Consider the following 11,029-nt stretch of genomic DNA (forward strand, 5'->3'; position numbering starts at 1 on the left):
GTTATCTTAGGACATAGGAAAGTTGCTTCTCTTATATGCAATTGTAAAAAATGCCCATAAAAACTGCAAAATACGAAATGTGAAACTGTAAATTTGCATGTATCTCCACACAGATCCACCAAACCTTTATGCCAAATTTGGTGAAGGTCCAACAACAGGGGGTGAAGTAGTGGTAAAAAATGCTCATAAAAACTGAAAAATTGTATGTATCTTCCCATGGACCTAATGAACCTCCATACCAATTTTGGTGAAGATCCATCCACACCCTGTAAAGTAGTTACATGGACAGACTACAGACAGTACTATTATATTTATATAGATTCAGTAAAAAGGTAAATGGAAGGAAAAACAGATTATAGAATATATTACAAATGTGTTTTATCAACCATCTTCATCTGTATTATTAGACTTCATTTTCCACATCATGAATCCATTGCCAGTTTTGAGGCATGGTATATCTTGTCATTTGTAATGACATTATGTTCAGTTTAGAGAGTTCCTTGTCTTCCTCTAGGTCATGCTTATTAGTCTATTTCTGCCATTGAGACATTGGTTGAACATGTTGTTTTTGGCTTTTTGCCACTTCCCAACTCTCAGATTTGAGTGGTCACAGTGTTGAAATTCTCAAAGATCATACCCATATTTTTAAATTTTTAAAGTATGATTTGTTCTTGGGACGTTTTTTACTGTACAAAATGCTTCATTTTCTTAAAAGTCTTACTAGAGATTTATAATGATATTTCCATTTGATTTTTTTTTTACATTGTTTTATCTTTGTCCCCACTGCTTGTCTTTTTCACAGTATGTTTCAAATCCTTGCACTCTATCAACACATATAGCAAATAAGATTATCCGGGGGAAAGGGTATACCCTTAGCTCCACTTTTTGATATGTACTCATGAACAGTCATCTTTGTGCTCTAAAGTTGATATTAACTACCACCAGGTTTATCCTGGATAATAACAAGTATTTCACATAGCAACTGAAACTTTGTTACAGGAGTACAGTTTTATTTAGTGTTAAAGATTATTTTAATCCCTGTAAATGTTGTTCCTTTGAGGAAATGGATGCTGCTCTACAAAGTTCATTAATCCAAATTCACATGGTTAGTATTATTATGTATTTCTTACAGTAAAAATGTTTTTAAGTAAAAGAGTTGTGATATATGTAACATTCTGTACTTAATATTTCACTATTACACCACTGTATGAGTTTAAAATATAACTGGTGAGTTAGAGAATATCTTTTTTTCACTAACGTTAAATAAACAAGTAAAGAAAAAACTTTTCAGTAAAGGAAGTAAATGTATGGATGGCTAATATTAATCCTTCAAAAACAATGTAAACAAGATAGTAGGGATGGCATTTGCCTCATCCCTACATAATAGCATAGGTACACAGCGTAGTAGAATGTTAACAGACAAAAGTAGGATAAATTAAACTCCGTTGTGATTAAATGGTTATATATATTGTTATGAGTTAATTCCCGATATTAGCCATCCCTACATTTACTTCCATTTTGGAAAGTTTTTTTTTACTAGTTTACTTGTTTTTTTTAATACGGTGTTTCAATAGACATATAAAGGTTGTAATTATAACCACATTCTAAATACAGTGAGGTTCCAACTGTAATATTTATTGTTTATCTATTATTGGCTGATAATTCCTGTTTCACTTTGTACACAAGCTTTTTAAAGGAAATGTCAAATTTATGTAAGAAAGCTAACTTCAGGGGGTAATGATAACATCATTTTCACTAGAATTATGATATTTTTATAATTACAACTAGTTGTTAATAATACTTATAATAGCTCATACTCCCTTTAAAACTATGTCACCTCAGTGAATTTGGTTGACACCATTGTTTTGGTTATTGAGTTATTGTGTAATAGAAAAGAAGCAGAAGAAAGAAGAATAAGAAATTCAAACTTTTTACTATAATATTTACAAACATTCCCAGAACTTGTGACTTAGTCATTACATAGATATTGTTATAGAAGGAAATACTGTATGGTATTGTAAAGTTCTGATGACCTATTGAAAAGATATTTAAAATACCATTTTGAGGAACAATCTGAGCCATCCCTACATAGACAGTGCTGCCACCTGCCTTATATATTTTACAGCCTGTCACCTAAAAGAAGTAATTATTTTTTCTCATTATTGTATTATTGTTTTTTACAGATAACAGTTTATCAACCAGGTAAATAATTTTATTACCTTATTTTTGGATAATATGTTTTTAAGCATAATCATTTTAAAAGGTAATTATGAAACTTTTTTTTTTTCTAGGTTGGTCATCTTAGTGTATCATCTCTCTCAAACTCTGAAGCTTTTGGGGTTGCTGTCGCTACAGACACAGTTATCAGAATGCACAGATGTAGCTCTAAGGAAGACATATCATATGTTCTTCACCATCTGATTGGATCAACTGTAACGTGCTTGGACAGTTGTGGTGAGGTCTTGGGAGCAGGAATTACAGATAGAACAGCTGTAAATGTCTTTCAGGTAGGACATTACAATAAGTAAATAGAAAAATGCAAAGGTGTTAAAATATAGAAATCAGACTTTTAGAGATAAATCACCTTAAAAACTATGGTTGTATTTTAGTTTCTTGGCAAAGTATCAAGCAAACACTCTTTTTCAAGCCAGAAGCATGCCTGTCAGTTAATGACAAATTAAATTAAGTAGATGTATAAAAGTTAAATAAAGTTAGATTACAGATGGAACAGCAGTAACTGTCTCTCAAGTAGGATTATCAATAAGAACTTTCGAATAAAAATAAAGAGTATATAATAATATGTCAACCACACTAGGAGTCCTTTGAGTCAATACCAGGACTCTTCATGCTGACTGGAACATAACATATATATAGCAGATACCACAACAATGAGTAGATGCATAGAAACAAAATGTTGGACTATACAGAGGGTTGAGTACATTAAATTAAAATTATTTTGAATATGCAACTTAATAAGATATAACAACCACACCTGATATAAAGTTGCAGTGGAATGTTATGTATCAAAACTACATTTTGACTGTTTGCTATTTAGTAGGTAGTGTAAGGCCATCAAAGGTTTATCACTTTTGGGAAGGGTATGTAACAGCCCTTTTCAGCATAAAATATTCATACTCTCAGATTATAAATATGTGTTTAGATCAGGGATTTAGAATTTCCAAGATGGTGATATCCTCTGTACTTAAAAACATTGGAAAACTAAAGAATTAGGATGAGCACCAGAACTATCCAGAAAGAGACCTGCAACAAGTCATACTCCATCTGTGATAAGCAAAACTCTGTATCTTATAACACAAAGGTCAGTGGAAAGATCCATCCACTTGCTCCATGCACCAGTATGCAACATAATGATATTTCATGTGAAGACATACTGATCAAGTCACTGATTTTAGCACCTGTGGCTTTCTGCACAATTGGATTGTTGAAACAGGCACTGGAAAACTATCATCCTCCTACACTGGATAGATTATGGAAAGCAGTAGTGAAGAGTGATGTGCTTTGATCATGACAGCCTTACAAAGGACCCTTTTACAATGGAAAGTATGTTATAGGGCTATTGTTAAGATGCATTACTGTCAGATAGAACATGCTTTGCCGAAGTGAGTTTCAAAAATCATTTTAATGTAACATAACCTCTGTACATAGAAGAACAGTATGACTTTGAGTTGGTGTACTACAACAATTACACAACTTCATGTATAAAGAATTACTGTAGAAGGGATGGTAGCAATTATCTTCTCTATATATTCTCATTAGAATTACAAGTACATAGAAAGGTTGATATTAGAGAATATCACTTACAGTCTTTAAGGTAGGGTATTACAAAATGTTATGGAAAGTTTGTGAATAGTGGTAGAATTATGGAAAGTATGCTAATTGAGTAGGTAATGAAAGAAGTTTGACCAATAGGAAATGCTTCTTGCTTGTGTAGATCATTAGTTAGGCCACATTTGAAGTAGTTTGTTCAGTCTTGTGCTCCTTACCTTAAAATGTATATTGAATTGTTGGAAAGAGTTCAGAGGAGGGCTACTAGGATGATACCCAGGATGGAAAGGTTGTAATATGAGAATAGGTTAAGATCTCTGAACTTGGCTTCTCTTGGAAAAAGAAGAGTTAGAGGGGATCTGATTGAGGTGTTTAAGATTGTTAAGGAAATTGATTGTGTTGATGTATCATCATTTTTTTCATATTTAATGGTGAGAATGGTTAGAATAGGGGATACAAATATAAATTTTGGCAAGGAAGGAGTCGTCTTCAGCTAAGATAATTAATTTTATGAGAGAATGTTTAGCTTTTGGAAGGAGTTGCTTTCAGATACGTTAGATGCAATTGATTTAAGGGAGTTTAAGGGAAAGCTTAATAAATATTTGAATGATAAGGGCTTGCTTTGTGTTTTTTTTAGTGTTTAGTTTAATTTAGTGGATAGGATGGCCTAGATGTACCAAAGTTCCCTTGTTATTCTTTAATCTTATGCTATTAAAGTATAGCACTACTTTGAAATCATACATGTTACTTCCATTTAAACAATGCAGCAAAATTAATTATCTTTGTAGGCACATACATATTAGCATTTTAACTCTTAAAATAAAAAGCAAATACTTGTTATAAATCTGTAAAACTTTATGTAGTGGAGATTATAACTGACAAAACATATTTCATTAGATAATTTGTCCCATCAAAAGGATCATTAAATCCTTGTAGAATGTGGTAGAACAGTAGTAAGTGTCTGTCAGGTAGGATATTACAATAAGTAAAGGTATATAAGTAACATGTGAAAACTACATAAATCATATATCAATTTTAGCATCAAATTGATGGAACGTAATTGATTTTTTAAGTTATATACATTTAATGGTGAATAGTTATATAAAGCACAAACATATGTGTCTGTCTGTTTGTCAGTTATCTAACTACTCTTAGGTCACTATGCCAATCTCAACCAAACTTTGTGGGATGATAATTTGGAACAAGGGGTATGTTAATAGGGGTTATCAACATAGGGGTTATTGCTGTTATTGAACATTTGTTATCTTTGACATAAATTAATGTTAACTACATTTGTAGATGGCACCATTTCCTTACACAGAAAAGGAAAATATTCAATTTTCTATAACACAACATACACAAAGTGTGGAGAGAGGGCACACAAAAGTATTATATATCTCAGAGAGTGATAGCACTCTCTATTTAGGAATGCAACGTAAAAAATGGCCACCACTATTGCAATAATACATAAACTCAGCTGAAATTTCTTCTCCAACAGCCAACATAAGGCTGATATGAAGAACTGTTTCTTGAGTTATATCCACTTCCTACTTTGATCCAAGATGTTTCAACTTCAGCCTATAAGACACTTCTGTGGCCAATGACCATTAATTAGTTAATCAAATGAAATACTATATAAAGACATTAAGAGCTGAGTGTTGAAAACAGGTAACAGAAAGTACCCCTACTGCCACTACTTTGAATGCTATCTCTTAAGGTAGCACTAATCCTTAAACTTGGCAAACTTGCATGCTGAGGAAACACTGTAAAACAAACGTATGGTGTCGCAATCTCTGAAAGTACACTTTAAGTACCATGTCATATCATAATTAATGTGGCAGGGATAAAGAAATACATAACATAAACTGTGTTAACACCATAACTATACTTAGGATTGATAAAAACATGAAAATTGATACACATGTTCTTTGTGAACATCTCATAGCTTGAATTAAAAACTTTGCAATGTTAACGAGCTATGGCCAATTAATTTTAATGCCTTTGTTAGTGGTAATTAGGCTCATAACAAGACAATTGGTTTAGATTTTTGAATCTAAAAACATACAAGCTATGAAAGAAGGTAATACCAACAAATCTGCTAAATTTCATGCTGATATGCTTTAATTTTGAAGTTATCTTCTTAATAAATTGGTAACCCCAGTAGAAAGTGCATTTTAAGAAAAATGGCCATTAAGGTTTTTCTGCACTTAAATGTCAGTAAGCTTTTAGTAAATGTGTGCATTTACCACATTTAAAATATCTCAATCCCATTGTAGACACCAAGATCCATCCTAACTTAATTATCTCATCTATTATCTCCCTAAAACATAAACATCCCCTTCTTTTTTTGGTAGCAGCTTCATCAAAGCCCTTCTTGACATTTCTGGAGACACGTGTTCCTGATTTCCTTTGTTGGAGGAAGCCCTTTCTGCTCCTTTCACCCTTTCTAAGTCAATTTTCTCCAGGCATTTTCTTGTATATGGTCCTACAGTAATTTTCATTGCTTGAAAGATTCTTATTTTGGATGCAGAACCTTAATTAAAGGTGCACACGGATCATCAGCAGCTCAACAAATGGTTTTATTGCTGGCAAATGAAGACTTTGGGGTATATTCTCAAGATGATGTGATTCAATGTATTGTTAGGGTTTTGGGTAATGCAGTCCAAGCATTTTTGAAACAAAGTTGGCTTAGAGAGTTTGTTAAATATTGGTTTGATGCTGGTCATTACAGCTGGTGCTTTGGTATGCTTACACATACTACAGATTAATTACTAAAGATTTTAAAACAAAAATTCATTATTTATGTAGAAAAAAGGTTAAACTTTTGATTTAGGCTAAATTTGAAAAATGTGATTTTTGAAATATTGGGGGTGCTGTTTAAGGGTCAATGCTATCTTAATACAAAATCCATCGCACCGTGTATGCCATGTTTTATGAATATACATATTGAGTTCTTTTGGTGAATTAATAATGAATACTGTAATAATATGTTATAAATAAATTCTGTGAAAGTTATGATTTGTGTGTTATATATCATAGCATCCACCCCCATATTTTTTTAAGTTCATAACCTGGACAAATGACAGGTATCTCAGCTTGTTTTAAATATTTTTCTGTTTCTACAGGAAAAATACTTTATCTTCCTTCACAGATTCCTTTATACTCGCTCACTGATGGCCACCTGATAGGAAATTTAGCTAGCCACACAAGTGCTGTTTTGTGTCTTGATTTGCATAATACCCCTGTTCATTTGATAGCTTCTGGTTGTAGGGACAAAAGGTAAATTAAAAGTTGTGTTCTTTCTTGTACCAGTCAACTAATTATTCTAGTTCAATTTATTAACTATCACTGAATAACCAGAATGTTTTTATAGGGACTATCAGAGCATCATACGTGTATAAAACATTCAGTAGTCATGGTGATTTTTAGCAGTTAGAGTTTTTGTCTTTTTTTTTTGGTTCAAAACATTAAACAAAATTTAAAATGTTTTAGATTTGTATTTAGACTAAAAACTCTCAAGACTTATATATTTCATGGATTGAAAAACTTATTTCATCCTGGATAAATGTGATTGGTGTATTGATTAACTCTGTTATGGCCATTATGTATGTACTTTTCAGGTCTCAAGTACATGCTGTTATAGCAAATTTGAAAATTTAAGTAAAAAATGGAATTATATTTTTATTTCAACCATTTTTTTTCACTCAAAAAATATTTTATAGTTGTTGTTTTAGTATTATTTAACATTTTGTAGTATATTTCACAAACAAAAATGAAAAACTTTTCAACAGTTATTTCTGTGCAGCTACATAAAGGTACATTTATAGACTTTTTTACAATGTTTCTACTCATCCCATAGTGTAGGTTTATATCTGTGGCATGTAACAAATTAATCTTAACTTTGAAAACAGCTATATCCAACATTTAAATATAGTTGGATAGAGATTATTATTAATGACCCCTGACCTCACACTTAAAAATGGAGTCAGGCATAACGTCTTGCTTTTTGCTGGTAATATTCTTAGCCAAGATAAATTTATGCCCGATAAATGTATAAGTTCTTTTATTTGCCTATGTTGTTTGAACACGAATAAACTTAAAAATATTTTGTGAATAGTTTGCTGTCACTTACCATACACACATTAAACTTAGCTAAATTTACTTCATATCTTGTCATACAAGAACATTTCTGTAGCTTTCAGGTATAATTTACCATAATAATAAACTATAAACAATTCAAGGACCAGTGGTGTGTTTCTAAGTGTTATAAATTTCCCACGAGATTCCATTGTTCACCATTAATATCTAGAGAATCTACAAATGACTCGTACTGCTTCATTATTATAATAATAATACATTCTCTGTCAGTTTTTGCTGTGTTTTGTATAACCAGGAGTAGTGACTACTACAATTGACAAAAAAGTGTCAAAATTGACTGGATATATAAATTGTAACTATCTGATTAGGGATAAAAAATATAAATTGTAAGATGAAAGAAAATGTTTCTAATGTTTCTTTCAAACAAAATTTTGGAAATTTCACGACCTAAAAAATGATAGAAATGCTAAATCAAGTTATTTGAATATAAATGTTGGAGGTATCCCACACAACTGTTTTTGAATTTTAAGTTATGTAAATATTTTTAAGTAGGAACTAATTTCTATATAGAAAATTTATAATAAGTATGATGTAATATTTGTTAAGTATTTCTAATGTGAGAAAGAAAAAATCCAAGGATATCAGCAACACCCTTTTAATCCAGAAAGGGTTAATGAGAAATTTCACAATTAAATGTTCAAATTTTTACATATAATGCATAAAAAAAATGAGTAAGTGTTGGGTTTATGTCATTACAGGGCAAGAGTGTTTGATATGCGAACTCTTAAGGCTGAAATCAGCATCAGTGCTCACTCCCGAGGTGTTTCACAGATCCAGATGGATGAAAACCGCCTGGTAACTGGAGGAGAAGATGGTTTTGTGTGTGTCTGGGATCTACGTACAAGAGCTAAGTTGTGGGAAATGAGAAATAGGTGAGAAAACGTTTTATTTAAGCAATACTTTGGTGCTTTTGCAATCATTCTTTTGTTAAACATATGAGTAAGTAACAGTAAATAAGATGAAAGTTTCTTAATGTATCAATTATATGTGACTAATGTTATTATAACAGTAATTTGAAATAAGCTTCAGTATTTAGGTTCTAAATATTTTTTTCTGTTGCCAACCAGATGTTTTTATTAGCAATACTGTATTTGGATATTAACCTATATTCTTCATACTCTCTGGTATAACAGTTTAATTTTTTTTAACTTCTGTATAAAAATATGAAAACTCTGATCTTATTGTTTTCCATATATTTGATGCCATTAGGCTTACTTAATCAGGAAAATGTTGAAATATTTATATATGACAACATTACAATATGCAACTAAAACAGCAATACTAAAAATATCTGAATGTAACTACAGTTTTAAAATGTCCATATGAAATAGTAGTATTATATGTAACAGTTAGTTGTATTGTTAAATGGTGCTCAAGCTATTTTGATAACATTCTGTTAATTCATAGGGCAAGCACCATACAATACAATATTTAAAACTGCATCAATGCAGTGCATTTTTCAACAGTAATAATTTTTTTTATTGGTTCAAAGCTCATACTGTAAAATTGCTAGGTCTAAGGATGGACTTGTCCCCTCGTTTAAACTGCATACTTCATATTTCCTAATAAATTTATAATTAAACTGTACCTCAGGAACCATAGTCATGATTAGTACCAGTGTTTTAGTGTATTTGTTAGAAAACCCAAGCTGGCTGGGAATAAACCACAATATGAAGTCAGTATGAAATTAATGTTGACCAATTAGCTATATTCGTCCTGACTAAGACATTTATATTGGATATTTCATTAAAGCAATGTTCCATACCTATAAAGGTAGTAATAAGATACGTTTTTACTGGTATTTTGTTCAAATGTTTATATAATTTGATCCAAGAGAAAAAACATTCCAGCAATAATTGGTAAAAAAAGACATGATATTGGTTCCTGAAAGCTCCAACAATATTGTTCAAGTCCAATATTATTGATTAGTAACAAAGTAACTTGAATTTAATGGGTTATTCCATTGTTATGAACTTGTTTTAGAAGAGTAATCTTAGAGGATTTTAAGTTTACCGTTTATGTGTATAAAAATTTCAGGTGCAGTTCTATAGTACTTGTTTCTGAAAACCTGACCTTTTTAATTGCTATCATAGACATCCAGTGAAATACTTAAGATGTGAAAAAACAACACTGGTTACAGCAAATATTCCTGATGAAAAGTGTCCTGAACCAGAAGATGGAGAGCTTGTGGTGCATAGAAGGTATGTTACTGTGATTCTGTCTTTCACATCAAAATGTTGTCATTAATACTAAACATGACAGAAATGTTAGGAGTAATATCAAACATGATGAGAATGGTATGGTTAAAAGGACTAATTTTACAGTCACACTTACAGTTCTTCCTAGAAAATGTTTTTATCCTCTGTCTAGAGGATATTGTTATCATTAATATTAAGTGTGACAAAAATGTTGTATTTTCAGTTCTCCTTAGGCCTCCTAGTGCAGTGGTTCCCAAACTTTTTTCATTGACAACACCCTAACCAACTTATCTTGATTTGCACAACACTCCTGCTGCCACCTGCAATATTTTTTGTAGAGTTTTTTTATCTTCTTCATTTGGTGACAATCTCATGACACGCTGTCCTAGTGGCTTGTGGAAAGTCTGGGGGCTTAATACAATAAAACTAGGGTTTTGGTACCCACGGTGAGCAGAGTATAAGTAACCCATTATGTAGCTTTGTGCTTACCAAACAAACATGATTTGAATGTAATTGTTCATACAGTATTATATGACTCAGCTGAAGTTACGTATAGATAGGTGCAAAATAAAAGATTGTATTTGACTGTAGAGCTAAAGCTAATGTTGAAGTTTATCATGAAATATTTTAACATGTTTGGGCAACTACACCAGCTAACATTATTGTACTGTGTTCAGAAATTCAGCTTGCAGGTTTATCACAGAACAACCATAACTAAGCCTATCAATGTTTTGCTTTTTTACAGTTATTTAATATATTAATTAATTCTTTCTGCTTGATATCTCACTTTATTACAAGAGCGAATGACATTATTAACATTTAAATAATTCTATCTAATCTCTCCCTTAAAATCATCCCACAGTGGCTCAGCAGTAAGTCTGCAGGCT

At 31.5% G+C, this 11,029-nt stretch overlaps 1 protein-coding gene across 1 annotated transcript in view; it reads left to right on the forward strand.

The window, feature by feature from the left end:
* LOC106464504 (F-box/WD repeat-containing protein 8-like) overlaps positions 1-11,029 on the forward strand; it is a 32,920-nt gene that overhangs the window by 16,939 nt on the left and 4,952 nt on the right. The window contains exons 7-10 of the mRNA XM_013924649.2: positions 2,292-2,507; positions 6,938-7,065; positions 8,643-8,816; positions 10,038-10,145. Coding sequence (XP_013780103.1) covers positions 2,292-2,507; positions 6,938-7,065; positions 8,643-8,816; positions 10,038-10,145 — 626 coding nt within the window. The remainder of the gene's footprint in view (positions 1-2,291; positions 2,508-6,937; positions 7,066-8,642; positions 8,817-10,037; positions 10,146-11,029) is intronic.

Source organism: Limulus polyphemus, unplaced genomic scaffold (genome assembly GCF_000517525.1).
Source record: "Limulus polyphemus unplaced genomic scaffold, Limulus_polyphemus-2.1.2 Scaffold1670, whole genome shotgun sequence".
Taxonomy (NCBI): domain Eukaryota; kingdom Metazoa; phylum Arthropoda; class Merostomata; order Xiphosura; family Limulidae; genus Limulus; species Limulus polyphemus.